The sequence below is a fragment of the Gadus macrocephalus genome, chromosome 13, assembly GCF_031168955.1.
Source record: "Gadus macrocephalus chromosome 13, ASM3116895v1".
NCBI classification, from domain to species: Eukaryota; Metazoa; Chordata; class Actinopteri; order Gadiformes; family Gadidae; genus Gadus; species Gadus macrocephalus.
The window spans coordinates 8,631,684-8,656,010 of record NC_082394.1 but is presented as its reverse complement, the minus strand read 5'-3'; the positions used below and the strand labels follow the sequence as shown (position 1 = coordinate 8,656,010).

The 24,327-nt window shown below is 42.3% G+C and overlaps 1 protein-coding gene across 5 annotated transcripts in view; it reads right to left on the bottom strand.

Annotated features, from left to right (window-relative positions):
• The window catches only part of chd6 (chromodomain helicase DNA binding protein 6), a 54,866-nt gene extending 33,681 nt beyond the window's left edge, over nt 1–21,185 (bottom strand). For 3 of the 5 annotated variants that reach the window (XM_060068891.1, XM_060068895.1, XM_060068894.1), the window contains exons 1-5: nt 20,163–20,507; nt 10,121–10,169; nt 2,339–2,897; nt 1,898–2,231; nt 1–12 (exon numbers count right to left, since the gene is read on the bottom strand). The exon at nt 1–12 is cut by the window's left edge and continues 142 nt beyond it. In XM_060068891.1, coding sequence (XP_059924874.1) covers nt 1–12; nt 1,898–2,231; nt 2,339–2,897; nt 10,121–10,150 — 935 coding nt within the window. In that variant the 5' untranslated portion in view covers nt 10,151–10,169; nt 20,163–20,507. Of the gene's footprint in view, nt 13–1,897; nt 2,232–2,338; nt 2,898–10,120; nt 10,170–20,162; nt 20,508–20,538 lie in introns of those variants that run through there. The other 2 variants (XM_060068892.1, XM_060068893.1) reach the window with 2 other exon arrangements.
• Nucleotides 21,186–24,327: the final 3,142 nt, after the last annotated feature.

Here is a 24,327-nt window from a genome sequence, read left to right as displayed (position 1 = left end):
ACGCCGGGATCTCTGGGAGATCGGGGGCACAACACACACACTTAGTCATTAACGTTAGCATGATGTCAGCTGTTCTGTTAGCGTTAGCCTCACTGAGTTATTAGGGCGAGGTCAGCTGTATCGTTAGTACGACCTTGGCCGAGTCATTAGCCTTAACCTTACCGTTAGCAGTAGAAGTGTCAAAGGCTTAACAAAGTGTCTTGCGAACACAATAAATGTTTTAATGACAAAAGTCCCATGTTTTGGAGAATATTTGATACAAAAGACAATCAAATGACAGAAAAATGTATACAAATATGGAGGAATAGCAGTAAAGAGACACATATTTTACAATGCGTCTATGGCATCAAAAAAAGTCTTGGTAATTCCTGTCACCTACTAGTTTTGCCCCGTCATCGATAGATAAACTCCCATGTGATCCAAAGAAAACAGAAAACAAATAACTTCACGTAAGACCCTATAAAACACAGCAAAAACACAAACTTAACCTATGACCTTATAAAACAAAAACTTCCTAACCAACTCTAATCTATGTTTTATCAAATCGTCATTTATAAGCTCACTACATCTTTTCCAAGAGACCTGATTAGCAGGATCAGACAAAAAGATCAAAACTGCTAGCAAACACTACATACAATACAGACTGTAAGCTATTATAGCTCACACAAAATAACCAAAGATAACCAATAATAATAATGCAATTACAGATGCACTAGACTACCCCTAAGAAAATCGTACCTAACATGACCTGCAGAAATAAATAAAAAATAATAGTATTTATTACCCGGCTCTTCTCAATGCTGTGGGACATTATCCCTTACATAACTGATTGAATAACTGACATCTAAGATTTAACTAAAGATACGTACAAGTGAACTTCCAATATTACTGTTACAACACAAACATCAAAACGTCAGAAAGAGCTGAGTGTGTAAAATGAACATCACGTCAGGATAAATAAGGGATGTTGATACAAAAACAGTGCTGTGATTAGACAACAAACCGATGACTGACGCAAAACATCCTTAATTAATGGTTTTAATAACCACATTTAAATATTCATCCATGTAATTCACCCAACAGGTAAACTAACAACCAGCTGTTTTGTGTCTCAAACTTGGTTTTCAGCGACAGTTGGAGAGTATTTCTTCAAACACTGAAGTAAGAGATAGTTTAAGCATATCTCAGAGATTGTTTGATTAAGACCTGATAGATCAAAACAGCTTGCTTGCCTGCTTTCAGACTGGAGTTATAGTTAAAGATATTTCTGGTTGTATATTATGGCAGTAAGACAAGCGCAGATCTGTTTTTAATATGAAACATCTCAATGGCTCATGAGACTTTTTACCTACTATTTACCCAAAGTAAAAATCTTTACTTTGGCCATTTAGCAGATTTATTTCTAAAGAGACAGGTTCTAAGGAGCAGGTTGGGGTTAGGGAACGGCTTGTGCTAGGATGCCTACAGGGAGACTCCAGACATTGGGGCTCAAACGCAGAACCTCCAGTTTTCTCTAACTTTACATCCAAATCATCAGAAGGTTTAGAGAGGCAGAGGACAGAAAGCGTGATGCAGCTATAGTAGGAGGACAGAAAACAACACAATTGGAAGAGTGGAAAGCGAACAGGAGTAAAATAATAAAATACACAGCAGGAGTTTTTTGGAAACTCCCTCTCTACCTCCCTATCTCTCCACCCCTACCCCTCTCTTTAACACTGAGTCTCCAACAAGTAGCAAGAGCCCTGACTCCCTCTCACACACACACACACACACACACACACACACACACACACACACACACACACACACACACACACACACACACACAAAGACATTCTGTCAGTCAGACATTCAGGCAGCCAGCCACAGGCAGAGTCAAACCATGTCATGCTCTTACCTTGGCTTGCGTCCCCTCTGCTTGGGCGCCGGAGGGTTTTTAGGCGCTGGAGGGTTTCTAGGTGCTGCAGGGTGTTTCGATGCTGGGGTCTGCTTGGGTGCTGGCGCCTGTCTGGGTGTCGTGAGATGCCTGGTTGCTGGGGCGTGCTTGTTGGCCGGGGAGTGCTTGGGTGTTGGAGTCTGTCTGGGTGCCGGGGGGTGCTTGTGGGCTGGGGGTTGGCTGGGTTTCTGGGCCTTGGCCTGGGCCAGGGAGGTCTGTATTCGGGGGTGTCCTCCCGCCTTGGTGCTCACCACCAGGGTGGGGAGGGGCATGGGGACTGCCTCAGCATCCGTTGCTGTGGTAACAGAGCACAGTTCAAAGGGTCATGAAAGAGTAAGTGGCAGGGTGGTTTCAGGCAGACGATATGAGCACAGATGAAACATGGGTGTGGTGCGGTCATACCTGGGGGTGGGGCCGGAGGGATGATTTTAATCTTGGGCTTTCTCCCTCTCTTCGCGGGCACCTTGACGGGCACCTGGCTGAGGTCCTTCCTCTCCGCCGCCCGCTTCAGCTCCACTCGCTGAGACGCCTTCCTCCCTTCCTTCCACCTCCTGCCGGGAGGAGGAGGCGTCTCCACCTCCTTCTCCCTCTCCTTCTCCTCCCGTCGTTTCTTTGGTTTCCTGCTCTCCCTCTCCTCCTTCTCCGCTTTCTCCTTCTCTCGCTTCTCTTTTTTCTTTCTTTTTTTTTTCACCCGGGCTCCGGCCCTTCCTCCACCTCCATCCTCTTCATCACTTCCTCTTCCTCCTCCGGAGTGCCGGGAGGCATGGCCCGTGATGTGATTGGTCGTTGCTGTGGCACCCACAGGGTTGAGAAGGCGGAGCTGGTCCTTGGGGCCCAGGACCAGCTGGCCCCGCGGGATCGTGGGTAATGTAGTTTGTGCGTTGCTGCTGTTTTGGTCCGAGGAAGAGGAGGCTGCCGCAGTGGAGGATGAAGGAGTATGCTTCAAAAGGCCACCATGCATCTGGTGAGGAGAGGTAGAGAGAGGGAATTTTGACAACATGTTGGCGTTTTATTCTCTTGTTTCAAAATCCTATCTTTAGTCATTCAAATATTTGGTCATTTGAATGGCTAAAAAAAACTTCTGTGGTTCCTGTTATATTTTACGCAAAAGCTTGGTGGCCAATTTTGACACGAAACAAAAGTGACTAACATTACATTGGAAAGGTCGATATTCCTGAACCTTCTCCCTTACAGGACGGGCAGGGGAGAAACAGAACTACAGAAATATTTCTCTAGATCTTAACATTTAACAAAGTCATGGCATGAACGTTTGCCAGAATTAGCTTATTATTATTATGTTCTATTTTGGTTAACATTAGAGTAGAACATTAGAATTAGACTAAACTAATAATACACCGTAGCATATTATTAAAAACATCACGGTCAGATTCAGACTCTTCTCATGAGCTGGAATCGGGTCGTTGGTTCTAGACCAATCACGTGCAAAGAGCTGAAACAACCAATGAGCATCAAACAAGGATTTATAAAAAGAACAAACAATGCAACCAATCTTTGGTACTTTTGCAGCCCTTCCAAATGGCAGAGACAGCTTTGAAAATACAATCCCTATTCCACCTGTGGACGTTACGGGTACCAATAACTACCGCTATGGATAGCTATAGCACTAATGCAGTGTAAAGAATGACTTCTATTATCCCAATACAGAATCGTCAATAACTTCTATGGTGTTCATGCAAATTGCACTGCTAATACTGGTAGTTATAATAATAAAGGGCATAAAACAGATGCCTCGTTACCATGGGGACCCGTGTATTGTTGATGCGGGCCCTAATGGATGAGGATGATGATCATGAGGATGAACATTCACGTCCTCGCCTCTGAGGTGGCGAGGTGCGGAGGTGGGAAGGAATAACAAGTTCTGGTGTGCATAAAACACACACCGATATGAATATTCACCACTGTTCACCACACCGTGACGCTGGGGTCAGACATGTGGGCAAACTATCGTGCAGACATTAATCATTTTTTATATATATGCGGTATATATATATATATTTTTTTTTTAATTATTAATTGGTCTTCTCACATGCACGCTGAACACAAACTATTCCAAAGCAAGCTAGTTCGTCGACATGTGCTGTGCTAGACAAGCACAGCGTTTCACAATGTCACAATGTGAAATACTGCAGTCGAGGTCGTGATTTCATTGTTGGCTTTAAAAATCCATCAACAAGTCCTTCATATTGCAGCTGAATCATAAATGTAAACAAACTAAAAGTCTCACGATACATATTAGCAATCACTACAACAAGGTACACAGCTGTATGTGTGTGCATGTGCGTTTGCGTGCGTGTGAATGTGTGCATCCTGTGGGGTATAGATCGTGTATGCCGCTATACGGACAATGAAACTATACATCCTCTGTCTTTGTTCTCCGCCAGCCAGGATCAGCGCTGGCCTTTAGAACTCATTGATTTCTGAGCCATGGGTTTCCTTGGTGCATACGAGCGTCGGGGCTGGTGTTTCACGGTAGGAAGCTTCCACGGTTCCCATGGCAGCCCAGCGGTTCGTAATTAAGCTTCTAAATTTGGCCGCCAATCACTCTGGAGTTCCGATTGCGCCTGCACGCACAGGTTGACAACGCAACCAGCACGGCGACGCAAAACCTGATTGCCTGAAGTGTGCCTGGGTGTATATGATAATAAAATAAACGTTAGCTTTAAAATGACAAAATAGGTTTCTGAGAAGTTAACCTGATCACCTACTGTAGCTATACAACAACCTATTTTAGTTAACCTCAGTCAAGTTAGCTGACCTACTTTTGTATCCATCTAGCGTTGGCGGGCCAGCTAAGTAGGCTAGCTGTGTGCATAAGCTATTAATTAAGTCATTCCCAGTAATTAATCAAACGTATTAGGGGGGGCGGTGCAGACATAGAGTAAGTAATGTTTTATGTTATCGAATCAGGGGGTGATGCGGGATTCAAGGACAGAACTACAGAGTACCGAACATTAAAATACTCAAATACCTTTGTTAAAAGGTTTTTTAGGTCCCTATTAAATCAACAGGAGTGATGTTGATTTACCGTTAAAATTCCTTTCAAAATCTACTGATTAGTGACATCACAAGTGGGAGTGTCCACCCAGACTAATGAGGGATAGATGGGTTAGTCCACTGGGTAGACTGGTATATCAACCATGGTTGGACACTCCCAACAAACATTAAAATTAACCATGGCTAGGTCAGTTTATATTGCATCAACTCCAACATCATACTACCATGTTTATGTAGTTGATATACAGTATAATATCAACGACTGACTATTAATAGGTGCTTATAGCCAAATGCTGCCTTTGCTTTCGTTATCAGACTTCCGATATGCAATCGGATAAAATTGGGTAAGGGTGTGGTATGGTATGTTATCTACAATTTGAACAGAATATTTTATTATAATGAACTTTATATCATAATAAAACAGAATAAAAAACTGCAGCAGACAGGGAACATGTGTATTAAATATGACAACAATGGAAAGCCACAAACCTCTTATTACCCAGTGGTTCACCTGGATTCCCAGACACACAGACAGTGTGCGTGTGTGTGTGTGTGTGTGTGTGTGTTTGTTCCCAATAGCCACCTTTGTCTTTAAGTGACAAATATATAGATAGATAGTGACAGAGACAAACAGAAAGATATATATATATATATATATATATATATATATATATATATATATATATATATATATATATATATATATATATATATATATATATATATATATATATATATATATAGAGAGAGAGAGAGAGAGATAGATGGATAGATAGGGAGGACAGAGACAAACAGAAAGATAAACAGAAAGATAGATAGGGACAGACACATAAATAAATATATATTCAATACAGAAATATCTAGAGATATAGTGAGACAAACGGAAATTCTAATATATAGAGCGAAATTGACAGACAGAAATATGTATAGACAGTGACAGAATCAAACGGAAAGAAGGCAAAATAGAGAACCACCTCTTTCTGCTGCACTTTAAAATGTTTTATAGAATTAGACATTTATTTTCCCCAAATATTTTGACTGCATTGGCAGTTGTCAATGTTTATTTTCCATCCAAATAAAGCTATTGTGAAATTGAATGGAGAGCTAGCCACTGAAATTCAGAGACCAAAAGAGTGAGTCCACCTTGTACAGGGTTGCCAAAGCGTAGCTAAACCAGATGTGACCACACTCAGAGGTTCGATATCATCTTAGTGGATCACACAGTATACCATTTTTTTTTTTTTGAAGTCCAGGACGGTAGCCATGGAAACAGGCTCTTTGTGCCAAAGCTGTGGGGAGGTGGACATAAACACATGGTTACCAAGGTAACGCTCTACTTCATCCACCTGTCTACCTCAATCTTTATATTTCTACATATGTCAATAACTTGAATGGTTCATCCACCGTCCACCCCTACTGGTCCTTGATTATCCGTCTCTGTATTCAGTCGAGCCCCTACCTGCTCCTTAATGATCCATCTCTGTACAGTCTAACCCCAAACTGCTCCTTAATGACCTACCTGCTCCATAATGAGCCTTCTGTAGTCAAACCCCTATGCCTACGGGCTCCTTAAGGACATTTCTCTACCCCCTAACCGCTCCTAAAGGACCAGTTTCTGTACTATCTAACCCTACCTGCTCCTTAATTACCCTTTTCCGTAGTCTAACCCCTACCTGCTCCTTAATGACCAGTCTCTATACTGTCTAACCCCTACCTGCTCCTTAATGACCAGTCTCTATACTGTCTAACCACTACCTGCTCCTTAATGACCCGTCTCTATACTGTCTAGCACCTTCTTGTGCTCGTTAGTTTCCTGCCTGTTTTGACTAACCGCGACCCGTTCCTTAATGACCCGTTTCTGTATTCACTGTCCAACCCCTACCTGCTGCTTAATGTCCTATTTGTCTAACCCCTACCTGCTCCTGAATGACCCATCTCTGCATTCACTGTCTAACCCCTAACTGCTTCTGAATAACCCTTCTTATTGCCTACCTCCTACCTGCTCCTTAATGACCCGTCTCTGTATCCAAGGTCCAACCTATACCTGCTCCTTAATAGCACATTTCTTTACTTACTCTCTAACTTAAAAAATAATTAAAATACAATTCTCTGAGGTTTATATACGGACATCCATTCAGATAATATAGAGGGTAAGTGGGCCACCAGCAGCAGACTCTCTGCCCCATAACTAGGTCAACCTAGCAGCATGCTAGAATCCAGGTCTGCACCTGGTGATGTCACCACGACGCAGTTTGGCATATGGTGAAGTCACAACGCTATGCCTGCTGATGTCATCAATGAGGCGTTCACCTGGTGATGTCATCAGTGAGGAGTTCACCTGGTGATCTCATGAGTGAGTCATTCACCGCATGAGTGGAGATACTCCCCCCTTCTGGACTCCCCCTACCGGACCCCTCCCTCACTCCCTCCCTCTCCAATTCCAACAGTCTTTATTCTTTTGGACAAAGCATTGACATCAACGCAAAACAGACAAGAGGTAATTGCAGTCCTATTTTCACAAGGATTCCTTCTTCTCCCTCTCTTTGGCAAGTCTGATTCCATCTGCTTTAGAGTGCTTGACAAGGTATAGGCTATATTGTATGATTAAGCAATAGCTTAATAAATTAAAATTAGCTGTAGTAAATTATACCTATTAACGTAATGGAAAAATAAAGAATCATGCAGTTGATATTTCAATACTTTTATTTAAAAACGGTATTGTGAAGAAAAGGTAAACAATTAATTTATCATCTGCCGTGTTATTTTGTCTTGGCACACCACACACATTTTATCAAACAACACAATACACACATCTTTAACTGCAGCTGTAAAATTAGCTCATGCTAATTCTGGGATATCGCTAGTGCTTCACACTGAACTGACACGCTACTAACCTAGCACATCAAATATGCTACATGCACTGGCTTCAGGCTTAATGCCCACAGCTAGCCAGCTATGCAAGGAGACCAAGCAGATGATGAGAATTAGCCATGGTGCTACAGGTTTCAATATCTATCAAATTCAGAGGAGTCTGTTATTGAGTTGTTGGTGAATTTAAAAAGGTGAACTTGCAAATTCTATGCATTTAGAATTTCAGGTATAAATGGAAAAGTAGGAGCCGTTTACATTAATGTACTGGTTCGAAAAAAGGAGAAACCAACCTTTCCAATATCAGGGTTTATACAGAAATTCTTAATTAGAATTTACTACCTTTTAATACCGTCACCATATTTTTTTAATACCAGCACACGAGAGAGAGAGAAAGAGAGAAAGAGAAAGAGAAAGAGAGAGAGAGAGAGACCATAGGAGTTGGATGAATCAAGATGTCCCAACGGTACTCGGTCCATAGTTTTTAATCAATATGTTACAAAGTAGACATAGACAGAGAGTTCCAGTGAGAGAGAGTTTTTGTGTCCAGTGTTGAAATTAAGTTATAATTACCTCGTTAAATATTGTTATTACAGTGTGGTTTTACATGAAAAAGTACCGCGTTACACACAACACTAGCCGCGTTTACATGGACACTTCTGATCCAATTAGATTTCTAATCAGAATAGATCTATTCCTATCATGCAATCCGACTGTACTGTATATAGGCCTATGGCATTTACAAAATTGGTGAGCTTACGTTCGTATGTCTCTCGCGCACAACCGTTAGGTTGGTCTGGACTTATATGATATATGTAAGGGATAATGTTGTAGTACAGAACGCCAGTCATTACCAGGTAAATAAGCCCAGACAGGGCAAACCGGACTGTGATGCGAAGCGGAGGTGTCTTGCTTCGCCCTGAAGGGTATTATTTTCGATGATGACCGGCGACGTTCTATACATTATTACACGGCACCTTGCCAAAACGAAACAATATCTTCACACGGTGTGTCATTTTACAATTACCATTCGTAGTGTTGATCAGCAGAGAAATAGTCTGCCAAAGACGTTAACGTCACTTAGAAACCAGACACGCTGGGGTTGATAAGTTACCGGACTACTTACGGAGTGCTAAGAAAGAAAAATCCACTTTCCTTGACAGCGGTCAAGTTCAGTATGCATACAAGTACCGACTGACCAATCGCGAAATACTGCAGCTGCTGATGCAATCTCTCTAAGTAAAAAATTAGCCGCACCCACCCCAAACCAATCGGAATAAGTTTATACATTTTGATTATAGTGGACTACACCAGCTCTTCTATTCCGCATGGAATTATATTCCGATCAGAGAATTGTATTCCGATTGAGCCGTATATATGATCATTTTTTATTCCGATTGAGCCGTTCTTCCACTTCTAATCGGATCAGAAGTGTCCATGTAAACGCCTGTGTCTACCGGTCTCACGGTAACTTCAAAAAAATTTGCATTCCCCATTCATCAAATGACTTTGAACTAACAGAAGCAAACTCAAGTGGTTTGGCAGCAAGCCAGCCGGGTATATCCAGATGTTTCAGCGCACACACACCACGTGACATCATTGATATCACTCAGGTCCTACTCGCAACATAAAACTAAATCCATGCAAGTTTTAGTAATTATAGGAGATGCACGTAAATTACACAAATTTAAAATCTCATAGGCCTTGTTGGAAATCTAATACCTCGTCAGATGACATTTACTACTTTTTAATGGCCTCTCAGAAAAATCTCCATAACACCCACACCCAGCTCAGAGGCCTCTTGGTCAGCAGAAGAGCAGAACAGACGATAGGGATAGATAAAGGTAGTGCTGGTGGATACACCAGGGTGGACCAAAACAGAACATCCTACAGTCCCAAGTTTTTAGACGGACGATGCTTGACACAGTTTCAAAACAACAGTTCAGAGACCAGCACATATAGCATCAGTTCTAGAACTGCCGGAGTATCACACTTCCAGAGCTGATCGAGTATCAGACTTCTAGAACTAATGTAAAATCAGTTAGAGAACAAGAACTGCTGGAGTATCAGTGTTCTGACATCACAAGACACTTCTTCTGCTCGAGAGAAGGTTTCTGATCACAAGGCCAGCGTGAAATACTAACTATCAAAGAGAGTAAATCGTATGACACAGATAGAGGGGTGTGTGTGTGTGTGTGTGTGTGTGTGTGTGTGTGTGTGTGTGTGTGTGTGTGTGTGTGTGTGTGTGTGTGTGTGTGTGTGTGTGTGTGTGTGTGTGTGTGTGTGTGTGTGTGTACAAACCTGCTGCTTGTCCTTTTTGTGTATCTTCATCGTCTATCCTTCACTGCATCTGTGAACATAGGAGGAGAAAAGAGTCACATGACCCGGTCACATAATCAAAAGGCCTTTAAACATTAGTGAGGGAGAAGAGGTTCCCACACACACACTCACACACCCTCCTAAAACAAGTGATGAAACGCCACCTGCCACCAATGACCGAGCGTAGAATGGCAAAGATAAGGAAGCGGTTGCAGAGGTGTATTTTAGAGCAATTTAGATGGAAAATGGATAAATAAAAAATGAGAAATGTGAACAGAAAATCAGTAATGTGACCAGTAAAGTTGAGCCCCGTCTGGGATATTATCTTCCATTCTGGAGCCAAAGGCTCTCTCCTCCTCAACAGTCGATGGTATCCGTGTGTCACCGTCATCATCAGGCCTGTTGCCCATTTTCATAGTTTACCATTCACAGAGTGCGTGCATTGACTGTGGCCGAGACAGGTCAAACGAAAAGAATTTTCAAATGCTTTTCGAATTCAAAAAAGTACAAGCAAATTTTCTTGTCAATATATAAGCATATTAGGGTTGTCACTTTTTATTCGATATTAGTGACATGTTGTGTAGCGCATTTTTTAAAGTCTATGATTAGACCATTGGGTTTTTATTTTATTGTTTGCCATCTCATCGCAGTAGCACGCGCGCTGATCAAGCGAATAATAGTATATCCTGTTTCGAAAACGAATAATGCACAGAGCGGCCAGCCTGAGCGGAAAAGTTCTACCCCAGCCCAAGTCATCCTCGCAGACAACAAACACGCCGCATTGGTGGAGAGCCAGAGGCTGCCACAAATACCTGCTTCTCTCAACATTGACGTGCAAATACCTGTTTGTACCAGGCACATCGGTGCGCTCCGAACAGGAGTTCTCCACTGCAGGTAAAATTGTGAATAAAAAAAAGAGCCGCACTTGTAGATATTCAAATATATTCGATATTCGTTCAAACTAGATTTTTCTCAAAAGTGACAGTGTGTGATGGTGTGGGGCATTCACAAATAGAGGGAAGGGTTTCCCCCTCCAGAAATTTTCTGTGGTGAACAGAAGATCACACCTTATCAACAATAAGACAAATATGAGCAATCAGGACATTGCTGGTGCTGGATGTTTAAAGTTCAGATAGGGGTTAGTATGCTTATTAGGGATGGGCATAATTAATCGATGCTCGATAATTGATCGTTAAGAAATGCGTCGATCAATTTATATTGTTATCGATCAAAAGGACGTTGTGTTGCATACTGTGAGTCTTGAAGCATTTAATTGAATATAACCCTGACGACTGGTGGAAAGTGAATGGAAGAAGGTTCCCCAGGCTGTCAAAGTTAGCGCGACAATACCTCTCCCCGCAACTTCGGTCCCGTCAGAGCGGGTGTTTTCTGCTGCTGGACTGACAGTTACAAGGCTGCGTTCGCGTCTGACCCCCGAGCATGTTAACATGCTTATATTCCTAAACAAAAATATGTAGGCTGGAGTTACTGTATGCTATGGACAGTAGGGACAGTCACCACCGTATGTGAGTCGCTCTTTTCTTTCTTAATGTGTTGACTCTCGCTCCGCTTGGTGCCTCTTGGAGTCGTTACATTTTGCCAAAACTGTGATATTTTAGCAACAAGTCCAGCCTTATATATGTTCAATAAGGTATTGCTTTTAGATAGACTAGTTCATGCAATTGTTTGTAAATGGGTGGCTCATCTTTTTGTTGCGAGCCTTTTCCGCGCGCCGGCTGCAGGCATTATATGTCGGCCTTTTCCCCCCCCTTTTTTTCATAACAGTTATACAGTTTAATGCCCACTTTTAGCCTACTGCCTTTGTTTGATTATTGTTGTCCGATAAGTTCGCTACTTATTGTAATTGGAATAGGCTACAGATTTAGTCTTGTTGAATCGTTTCCAAACCTTTAAGAGCGCCTGTAGGCGCATTGTTCGGACTTTACGAGCGCCGCATAGGCCTATAACCTATAATGCCTGTATTTATTATTTTAAAACTGTTAAACAGTTGTAGGTCTTCAAGTTAACTGTATTGTATTAATTTTGGCCCATACATTATTGTTGGAATAAAGATTTAATTGATAAAAACATTAGAAAAAAAATAGAAAAAAGTTAATGATTAATCGATAATTGATCGATAACTCTAGCGATGCTCGATCAAGAAAATTTCTTCAAATGCCCATCCCTAATGCTTATATAAACAGCCCCACCTGAACACCATAAATACACAACGGCTTTGATAACGAATGACTTGCATGGCTATTATTGGACATTAATCATATGCCAATGCAAACACGACAATTCTATACACCTACTTAATATACAGGTGTGGTTTTTAAAATGGAATGTAGACCAGCGTTTAAAGGTGGGGTAGGCAATTCGGAGAGACTATCCAGATTACACTAGTATTTGAAAGTGTCCAGGCGAGACTCCAAAGACTCTCCCCTAAACACATGAAAAGCTCCCTAGATTAAGCAAGAGGTCTGCCTCGCCTTTTGGAAGGCGAGGCAGACCAATGAGTGCAGGGACAGAATGCGAATGTAGGTAGGGTGGAACGATACATGTATTTGTATTGAACCGAGTCGGTACGGACGTCACGGTTCGGTGCATGGATTTACACAGAGATATACTGGGTATATATAAATGTATATCATACATTGTTGTTTTTGTGTTATCCCAGTTATGTTTTTTTATTTTTTTATCATTTAATATGACTTTTAATAGTTCCGCGACGTTGGAGCAATAACCTGGTGTTTTTACACTTCAGTCTGCACTGTGAATTTGATGTAATGTTCAGTTTTTGAATAAAGATGCGGCAATTACAAATGTTTTTTTATCCGATTCATCGATTAATCTAAAAAAGGATCGATCGATCAATCGATTATAAAAATAATCGTTAGTTGCAGCCCTAGTGCCGACATTCACAAAGGCAGCCATGGATCATTGACAAGAAATCACTTAATATCTTAAATTAAAAAAAAAATACCTGCAAAGTAGTTCGAGTCAAAATGTCTGTTGTGAAAAATGCCTTAAACTAACCAGAAAACGCGGTTATATGCTATAGACCCTATAGTATCAGTGGTGTAAAGGCTGGGACGAATTTCAAACAATAAATATGTACACTTTGTGTTGAAAGTATAGGCCGTCGCGAATCCCATTGAAACGAATGGCGCGGTGATTCGGTCTTCAAAACGAGAGCCGGTAAATTGTGAAAAATTTATTAAACTAATCAGACAACGCGGTTATATAGACCCTAGAGTATCTGTTGTATAAAGGCTGGGACGAATCTTGAATTATAAATATGTACAATGCATAACGTTAGCTCTCTTGCTCATAGCTGAGTGGACTAGAATACCTCCCGTTGCCGTCGTAGCTAAGGTCTGTCCTATTTACTGGATGAGTAAACAACGTTTCCGTTGCATAAGAACCTTACGGGAAGGTAATGATTGTTCCAGGTATTAGTCAAACCCTCAGGTGTTACCAGGGAAACAAAGGCTTGTGAAAAACTTTATATTTGAATGGGAAAAAATGTTAGCGGCCCAAATGGTAAAAATCGATATTGACCCTCGGGAACGAATAATCAAATATTCTGACCCATCCCTATGTATTTAGATATCGTCGGAGCTCCAGGATTCCCGCTGGAGCACCTGGAGTGTTCTAGAATATTAACAGAACACGTCCAAAAGCTGTGTGCACCTCGCCATTGCGATACATCCACTGTAAACACGAGCGCATGATATCGTGGCCGCAAGCTGCTCAGGGCCACAGCCCCACCCTCCACCTTGACCCGCCTCTAAAAAAACAGCACGTTTGTGGAAAGCTCATTGGGGGACTGGCTCGTAGTGGCTGTAATTCTGTGTACTTTGCACTTTCATAAATAAAACATGCTGCATTTTCAGTTTTATAAGTGATTGTCTTATATTGTTTACAAGTTACGGATGGAGTCTGAAGATGATGTGGGGTACTTATTGTTCACGGTTTACATCTTAGATTAAACAGTTCAGGCTAGCTCAGGGGAGAAACTGTATGACACTAGGTGGTACAACCTGAGACATGCACAATAAAAAAAGAATTGCCTTCTGCTTTTTTGTTTTTTCTTTTCCCTTCATTGTTCCAAACACGTAGCGAACTGTGATGTCTGAACCGAGGTATGAACCAAACCATGACTTCAGTGTACCGTTACACCCCTAGTAGCCAATCGGGTAGGTAGACAGACAGGTAAGCCATCCAATAATTGAAGTAAGAGCATTTGATTAATTGAGTAGTATTGTGGTGCAAAGAGAATTCAAAACAATTGAAACAAAAAAAGATTAAGATGGAAAAGGGTTGGAGATTTTATGTTTAATAAATTTGACTCAATTTGTAGACGAATTTATATACATTAAGTTCAACAGTTACAGTGAAAACTATGACATCAAATGACATCAAAAGGGATTTGACATCCTGTGCCCCTTCGTGTGCTTGTCAAACCTCTTTGTGAAACAACGGATGAGAAACCTGTGAGGGAGAAATCTAAACTAATGCGTTAGCTGTGGATAGAGTCAGCAATGAGTAGAGACCAAGTATTACTATGACGGCCAAATGAGGAATAATCTCAAGAACTGACCTCTGAAAACTTAACCACTGACAAAAACCGATCACTCTCCCTCTCTCTTTTAAGTTTATAATGGTTTCTGGAGAGTAAGACTAGTTTCACAGACTATACAACCATCTCTGAACCTTGCCATTTTCAAAAACCATACAAACACATACCTTTCTAAATTCTATCAGCACCTATAATAAGCACTACACTATGTATGGAGTGTGGTCATGTATGACTGCCGGGGGGACATCTGCTTCTATGTATGTTGCTGATTGGTTCCTTATTCATGCGTTGGACACACACACACACACACACACACACACACACACACACACACACACACACACACACACACACACACCATTATTTGAAATAACTTTTGGGGGTCAGGATAGCGTTGTGTTAACCCTCCAGCCAACAGACTGGAGGGTTATCCAAATATCCACTTGGAAGGTTTCAAGCATCGCAAAGCAAATCTTGAGATTAGGGACGGGTATTGTTACGATTTTAACGGTACTCTTAACAGTTCTTTTGTTTGATTTTGGACCAAGCGTCATCGATTTTACTGAGAATATAATGGATGAAATATATGACACATTAATATTAATTAAAATCCACCTTCAACAGATGTAATGGGTCGTAAATTGTGCTAATAAATGTAAGGCTAAAAACAATAAATAAATTAACCGGTTGTTTCAGATCAAATTCATGTGATGGCAAATTCATGTCCCTGAGAAGTAGTTAACATTGAGGGTAGCCGGGAGGTCTGACTTCTGCACTTCAGCGCCGCCAACTGCACAATCTGAAGTCACACTATTACAGAAGTAAAGTTTGAGCGCAAACGAGCTGTTACACGCACCTATTGAGGGGCATTAGCTATGGCCGCGAATACTCCCCCTGGCTCAGACTTAGATTTTTCCAGTTTAGCAGTCGTAAAACATGTATACGGCAAATAACAGTCAGCAAAGGGAAAAGTCGACGAAGCATGATATCACACCTTTAAGTCCGTGTGTGGCTGGGCTGGGCTCACGTTATTTGTTGCACTTAAGGCCACAAGCACAGCGGTAACTTTGGTGAAGTGAAACCGCATTTTTGAACATTTAGTTATTTTCGCCATTGTTGTGTGCGTATCTGTGTTTGCGTGCTGCCGTGTTGCAGTGTGTAGCAAGCGACTCGCTATAGAGCTGCCCCGCCCCCGGCCTCACACACAGGCGCTCCGAGAGAGATCCCTCTTGGATTGGGAAGAGACACAAACATAGACGATTGTTAAAATCGTGTTGCGGAATGGAAACGGCGTATACGAGATCAAATGTGCAAGATAACGACTAGTTATTTCTACCCAGTACCGAGAGCAGAAACGATATCATCTGAGCTTACCGATATGGTATTTAAAATGTTGAATTCGGGGCCCATTTAATAACCAGGTTTCAGTACCCATCCCCACTCGAGGAGGAGATTCTGATTCTGATTGATATCTGGCATCAGGGGAAGAGATAGGAGAACAAGGCAGACAAACAGCTCTGTACTGCTGCTTGCATCAGCTATGGTTCACAGCAGGCACTATGAACTCCATTAGGTTTCATAGGAGAGAGGCAGGGTAGTCTAGTGTTGAGGGTGTTCTGATCCCAGGTAAAAGGTCCAGGGTTGTATCTCCAATATCCTACCTGTAGACAACCTTGAGTAAGATCCCCTAATCCCTACCAGCTCCAATGTAAGTAGCTTTGGACAGAAGAGTGTGATAAATGATGATGGTAGCATTTAGAGAGCAGATAGATTTGAGAGACAGCTGGTCGGACTGTAGCAGGTATGCAAACTTCCAGGCTATTTTATAAAACAACTGGCTTTAGGACCCAGATCATTTCCTGCTACTTCTGCAGGAAAGCTTGATTTTTCCTAACAGGTCATCTTGAGGGGGTGGAGCTACAGATCTGCAACCGTCGGGCTGGCATCCAATACGCTGCTGGATGAGCAGTGGAAACAACAGAGCATACCCCAGTTATCACACACACCATTCAGGATTAACACACATACACACACACACTTATTCACGAAGGTCATATCGGCCAGGGGCACGTAAATATATATCCAGAAGACTTTTTTAGAATTCAGAATTAGTCATGTCACGTTACCAAAATGATGACTTCTACAACACCTATTTTGATGCCAAACTATACTACGGCAAACCCCCTAAACATCAGGATACCGGAGACCTTAGGAGGTGTATTGAGTAATTTGTGTTCGCCCTACTCTAATGCACTAATGCCATGTACGGCCTAATAATCTTTTGAGCTCCATCACAATGAAGGGGCAGCCTTACATTTAATGTATTTTATGGTTATTAATTTCATGCTCAATGAAATGTTGGTTTGTGTTGTTAAGGGTTTTCTTGCTTGTTGGTTTTTTTCATACATGTAGGTGTGTTTTGACAATGAATGAGTACATTTATATAATGTCAACATTGAGATCAAGGTCAGTGTTATTAAAGCTTTGACATGGTATGCAGTAATCTGACTTCCCCAGTTCCCCTATACTTGAGTTTGTGATTCCTTAAAGGTTGGGTATGGGATTTGCGAAACGCCAGCAGATTTTGAAAATACACAACTCAAATGGTCCTACCCCCTCTCCTTCAACGCTGACTCTGACTCCACCCATTCCAAGTACCTGGACGCGCAATCATGCACGAGCGCGAACACAGATGCACAAGAGCGAGCCAGGCACAACATGGCAACATTAAAAAAAAAACATGGGGATGGTGGCGTGCCAGGCACAACATGGCAACATTAAAAAAACAACATGGGGATGGTGGCGTCTTGTCTGCCATGGAAATTGTCTTCTACTGCTAGGTCCAAATGTGGGTTAACTAGTTCCAGTAGCTACCGCAGGATAACAACAAACAGGAGCTTGCTCTGGGTCACGAGCTCTGGGTCACGAGTACTGCACGCGGGGGAGTGCAGTACGACCGTTTGATTGACGTACTTACTGTCCAATGCAACTCGGTGGCTCTGGAAATCATTGGCTGGAGTTTTTCGAGCCCTGCCCGTTCCACAGATGATTGACTTGTTTAATTTTCATGTCAGTACTTCTAACTCAGTGGCTGTAAGGGGTTATGATAAGGATTTCAAGTAATTTTGCAAAAATGGCCAAAAAAGCGAATTCCATACCCAACCTTTAAGGTAAGTTTGCAAACTCTATTATTTTACCACAAATATGCAAGTTCTTCTTAATTTAAAGAAATTATAACAGAAACAGGTAACTGGCTACAACGCTTTTGTTTTGTTTGTCAGGTGTGGCAGTGAAAGGCATTGCTTCGAGAGGAATGTTGAAAGAAGCTAGAAAAAGACGACAAGTCAATACTTTCATGCATACGTACATTCCGCAAAACGATACGTTCAGACTACGACGTCCGCACAGTTAAAGCGTAACTTGCCGCCCCGCCTTTCATCCTCACATGAAAGCTAGCGTGCGTATGAGGGACAATAAACGCTTGGCATGCCCGCTATGCCTCCAGGGAATGGAAACGAGACGCAGCACAAACACACAGACAAACACGTTCCCGCTGTTTCACATGGATGCAACTCGTAGGAAACAATTGCAATATTTTTCTAGTATTGGTTTTCCCTGCAACCCATGACGGGATAGTCTAGACTTTAGAGTGTCTGACTCTCAGCTGAAAGGTTCTGGGTTTGAATCCCAACATCCACACAGTCTAGCCGTAGGCCTCCTTGAGTGAGAGGCCGCTACCTGTTCCTTCAAGGCCTGCGTCTGAATTCACCGCGAGTGGCTCTGAGTGAAAGTGTCGGCTAAATGAGTCAAGACTAAAGAATCATGATGTGCTTTGAAATCAACCGCTATGACTTAGATGAGTCATCAGCTACAGGATGAGGAGGTATAAAATAGTGAAAGCTTAAGAATAGTGTCAATGAGATAAACATCTGGCAGTCACCACGTGCACTCACACACACTCGCATCAACACCCAGTTTTGTGTGCTAAGTACAGCAAACCCCTCCCACATCAGGCAAGGATTTGAGGATGAGCAAGACAAAGAGGGCCGATGTATGTCCCGAAGGCAAGTCTGGTGTACTTTACATCCAAACAATAGATGGTCTTTCTTGTTGTTCTTTTACAGCCGTAGAGTTCTGCTCGGTTGATCCATTGGTTGGTTCTTTGATATGCACGTGTTCGACCAAAGTCTAATTGGTCGGACAAACGCTGATGTTCCTTCCACAAGGGAAAAAAAGTTTTTAGACGGTTTGAACACCCTAGATCATCAGAGTGGGAACCAGTGGTTCAAAACTTTTTTAGCCCGGCCGTGACCCCATTACGAGCTTTTCAAACTTTTGTGCATCTGCTTCCACACTGATTGTTTTTACCTAAACCACATATGTCAGTTATATCTACGTACCAGTGAACATTATCAGATCGCTCTACAACACATTAGGGATTTGCTCATGGCTATAGTTTATTACGCAGTCAGATACACAAAACGTCTCTGAGACGTTTTATTATTAAATGGATCATCTTATTTGCTAAAATGGTTCATCAAATATCAATAACTTGTGTCAGCAATATAATGGTACCCACACGCATATCAGGGGATCCCAATTGTTGTCCCGACTAAAAGGTTGTGAACCACTGGTGAAGAAAAACCAAGACCCCAACTCTCAACTTAAACACACATCCTACAGCATCCGTACCTCTTCAAAATATGTTTAAAGTCACCCACTTTATGTATTAATTTCCATGGAAACCGAAGCTAGAAACACTTTACTCGCCTAATGAATTAGTCATTTCTGCTGCTAGCAAACAACTTTCCATAGCTGCCTATAACGAGACAAAACGTTGTAACCGTTATAATTTCTATTATGTTATTTTCATATTGTAAGCAGTCGCTTGGTTTGGTGCATTATCATTTAACCAGAATAGCAGAGCTGCAATTTGGTTACCTGCACGCGCGCCCTTTGTCTGGGGCACGGGCGCGTGCGCGCTATTGCACCTGGCCAGGTCAAGGTGTGTGTGCGTGTCAGCCAAACACATGCATGGTCCCCCTATGCAATGTGTCAGTAAGCTAGTAGGCTAATCAGCTAGCTTTGATTTCATGTTGGTTTATAACGACTGCCAGTCGTAACGGCTACCCCAGCTAATGCAGCTAGCCCCAGATACACTCAGCCATACAATCGCCACAAGTTGCAGAGCAAAACAAACTTCCCACTGTTTTCCCAGCAGCAAAACGGCGCCTCAAAATAAAATAACACACAACCGACATAGAAAGGACACAGCGTGTCCTATTTCACGTTAGCAATCTTAGCTGCTGAGCTAGCCCGCTTTGCTAGCGGTGTAATGTCACTGCATCAGTGTTATATATTCCGCTCCTTCCACGTGTGAACACCCTCTAAAGTCCTTCTCAGGGACATCACCTCCTTCCCTCTCCGGCGACTGCTCACCTGCTCCGGACACCGGACCCCCCGCTCACCAGAGAGTCATCCTCCGGTTATCACCAAACACTAGCGCTTTCAGCCGCATTTATTTCCAAGGACACAAATACGCCATGACAGTTTAGAAAAATGCATAAAAAATTAGAAGGAGGCGGTGGGAGACGGGTGGAGGAGGAGGAGGGGAGAGAGAGCGAGCGAGAGAGGGAGGAGGAGGGGGGAACTCCGAGCAATTTCTTCAAATCCTCCACAAAGCCAGCAGCTACCCGTTCCGTGGAGGACTTCATTCACTCCACTACCACACTTCCACACTGTCCACGTCCCACACACACATGTCCACGGAGACACGGCGGGTCCGAAACGCAAAAGTTAAAAAGACATGACTTACCTAAAATGGCCACTGCAGCAGCCAAAATACAAACAGCTATTATTTGGTGGAAGTTTAGCAGCGGTGGAGCTGCAGCACCCTAACCTACCATTGGACCCGCAGCTCTGGGATCGTTCATTGGCTGCAGCTTAGCGCAGCTGGGTCGATGCATATTTCCATTGGCCCCGCAGCTGTCAAGCAAAAGGAGTGTCTTTTCTGCGTTTGGCTGAGAGCTAGCGGCACATCGCAGACCAGCACCATTGTGTGCACTTTCCCCCTGCTTATTCACGTTGATAGCGTATAGCGATCGTATGGCGCGTGATCTAGTCGAGGTTTTCTTACCGCAGAACGAGAGAATGGGAGAATCGTCTTTTCCGACCCAGGGATCGCACCGCGTCCCGTTGGCCGCTGTCACAGGAGAGGAGACGCGCAGCCCAGACGAGCACAGCACATCAATGCAACACACGGAGCCGTACGGACTCGCGCTTTACATTTCTCCTTTGCCGCATCCACCAATCATGTCGCTTTTTACTCCATCATTACGAGGTTGAAGGGCGGAAAAAATGAAACATTCCACGTCTTTGCAGATCATGTTTCGTTTCCCGGATGTTCAGTTTACTGGATTTATTATGTCCTTGTGTGTTATGCGACAGATGCAGTGTGTAGCCTACGACGGCCGTATTAAGGGTTTTCTAGGAGGCACCGGTGAATTTAGGTGTTTTCTTTTGGGGGTTTATCGGGGGGATGATTTGAGATTTGGATACCTACAAATGAAGTGGTTGGGGTTCTTTGTTGCCATTGCATTGTGTCTCATTGTGTTTCATCCTCTGGTCCAATTTGATGACGCCGTTACCATTCAAATGTTATCTTCGGTCAGATCCTGGCTTCATTCTACCTGTGACTACCTGTATTGCTTTGAGTTCATTTGTAATGTAGGTGAGGTTTTGCCACGGAACGCGTATTTTACTCAATGTTTTCAACCAACCCTGTTACACTGCATTCGAGTACATATTAATAACGCAATAATTGACACGACCCTTGGCAAAGTCAGTCCCAATAGTTAATGTATGCGGTGTGCCGCCACTTTTTACTAATCATACACAAAGTTTAACTATTTCAGGCATCTAGAACTAAACCATTGAGTTCAGAATAAAATGTTCCCCTGCTCATGATCTCATTAAATACTTTCCTAGCAGGGGGTGTAAAAGTTTAGTGGTTCCAAACCTTTGGGCCTTCGACCCCTTTTAAGGTCTGGAAATCCTTGTTAACACAACTTGTTCAACATCTGACAGTAATATCAATGTGAAGTATGCAGACAAAAAATCACACCACATTTAGTGATTAGCCTAAATTACTGGTGGATATATATCATGAGGCAGTCTGTTAGTAGGGACCTTTTCTTTAAAGTGGACCATTTTTGGATGTTTAAAAAAAAATCCCCATGTCTTCTCTGTGAGTCAGCAAACACTTACAACCCCATATGCAAATTAGGTGGACCAAATCGCGGTCCCGACCCACATGTGTTCACTCAGATGGGATAGAACTCAAAACCCACTCGCATTTCCTCATAGAGCTCTATGAAGTCATATCTATGATATCACATTGGATGATGTTACATGTGCTTCATGACTTAGGTCAAGAGTGTCAGCAGCAAGGCAAGCCAAGTTTATTTTTACAGCACCTATCAAATCATAGGCTTTTTGTTGGCAGGACTCGCATTTAAAGCACAATCAATGAAATGCAATGATAGGACAAAAAACAGATGCTTATAAAATAAAAGTACAACCAGGTGAAATAATACAAATGCCGGTGCAGATATATATTTTTTATTCTTTCTGGGATGACTTAAGTATTAATCTATCTTACAAAAAGGTTTGGCAAATCCTGATAAATCACCAAAAATTAAACTGAGTCAAACTCTCAAGACTCTATTTAAAAGAAAAAAGGGTTGACGCAAGTGTTCTGGAAGCTAGTTCCACAGATGTGGTTGTAGATAAAAACAAAAAGTATGACGCTAGCTCCTCTAGCAGCTAGTGGTACTAGCACCAGGGCTAGCCCCTGCTGAATGTGGAGTACAGTGTAATTATACAGCAGGTGATTATAAGCATGCTAATCCTGACACCGCTGTGTAGTACCATGACCCCATTGTTAATATGCCTCCTTAGTGGTTAGGCTAATTTATTAATTAGCACTCAGGCTACAGCCTGGGAATACACCCTTGCTCTTGTCACCTGGGCTGAAAAGACACAATTCCATGCTCAGATTCACTACCCCTCTTGCTCACTGTGTTATTATGTTTCAGTTTAACTTAATAAATATCCTTACATTGGTTTCCTTTGTCTCTTTGATATACTGGTGATGCTGTTGGTGGACAAGGAGGCAACGGGATCAGACTAATTATTTAATTAGTGAATTGGTTTGATGAAAAACTGACTCTATAGGTGTACTTCACAGACGTATATATCATTTAGCACCAAGATAAGGTTGAGTTAAGTTCAGTTTAGTACGTTCTCGAGTACAGAAAGCAGTCACAGGTCCTTAATGTTTTAAAGGGGCTATTCTAATGAAGGTAACTATTAATAATTCATCCTTTAATGTGACGAGTGATCTATTCAATTGGCTTACAATTATCTTCCAGTCAAGTTAATTAGCGCAGGACTTTATCACAGCTTCAGGCCAAGCTTTATCACAGTTACAGTCTATCCTTTATTAAAATCTGTCCAATCACATTTTACCCCCTTCGATACAGTAACAGTCTGCCCTTCATCACAGCTGCAGTCTGTCCTTTATCACAGTTGTTCTGAACTTCATAAAAGTAACCGTCTGGCCTGTTCACTTTCAGACTCCATCTTAATCTGTCTGTCTTTGTCTCTTTGTGTCTCTCTATCCTTCACTCTCACTCTCACTCTCACTCTCACTCTCACTCTCACTCTCACTCTCACTCTCACTCTCACTCTCACTCTCACTCTCACTCTCTCTCTCTCTCTCTCTCTCTCTCTCTCTCTCTCTCTCTCTCTCTCTCTCTCTCTCTCACTCTCACTCTCTCTCTCTCTCTCTCACTCTCACTCTCACTCTCTCTCTCTCTCTCACTCTCACTCTCACTATACCAAAACAGCTCTTCTGTAAAAGTAAACTATATAAAAAAAAAAAGATTCTATCTTTAAAACAACTATTCACTATTCCAATATATAGAATAAAAACTAGATGACGTCAGGGACGAAGGTGTCAACAATCACAGAACAGACCCGGCACGCATGTCCTATGAACCTGCTGTCATCGTGCATTGCACTACAACAATGACACATTTCTGCTGTTGTTGGGTGAAATGTGTCTGTATGGTTTGATGCCAAAATATTTTATTATTAAGTAATATATCATTATATTTCTATACAGCTATATAGTGGGGAAAAACATATCTTTCACTAGACTTGTCTGAGTTAAAGTAGCACCCATGTGGAATACACGGGTGAACCCGTTAAGCACACTAAATGTACTGGTGACAAGTTCATAACACCAAGCAAACACTAGAGAGAGGCATTCTACTACAGATCACAGCTCTCTATGTCTCTCTCTCTGGTATCTGCCCATCATTATCTTCTTCCTATCTCTCTCTTTCTCTCTCTTTCTCTATCTTTCTCTCAGTCTCTCTCAGTCTCTCTCTCTTTCTCTCAGTCTCTCTCTCTTTCTCTCAGTCTCTCTCAGTCTCTCTCAGTCTCTCTCTCAACATCTCTCTCTCTCTCAACATCTCTCTCTCTCTCTCTCTCTCTCTCTCTCTCTCTCTCTCTCTCTCTCTCTCTCTCTCTCTCTCTC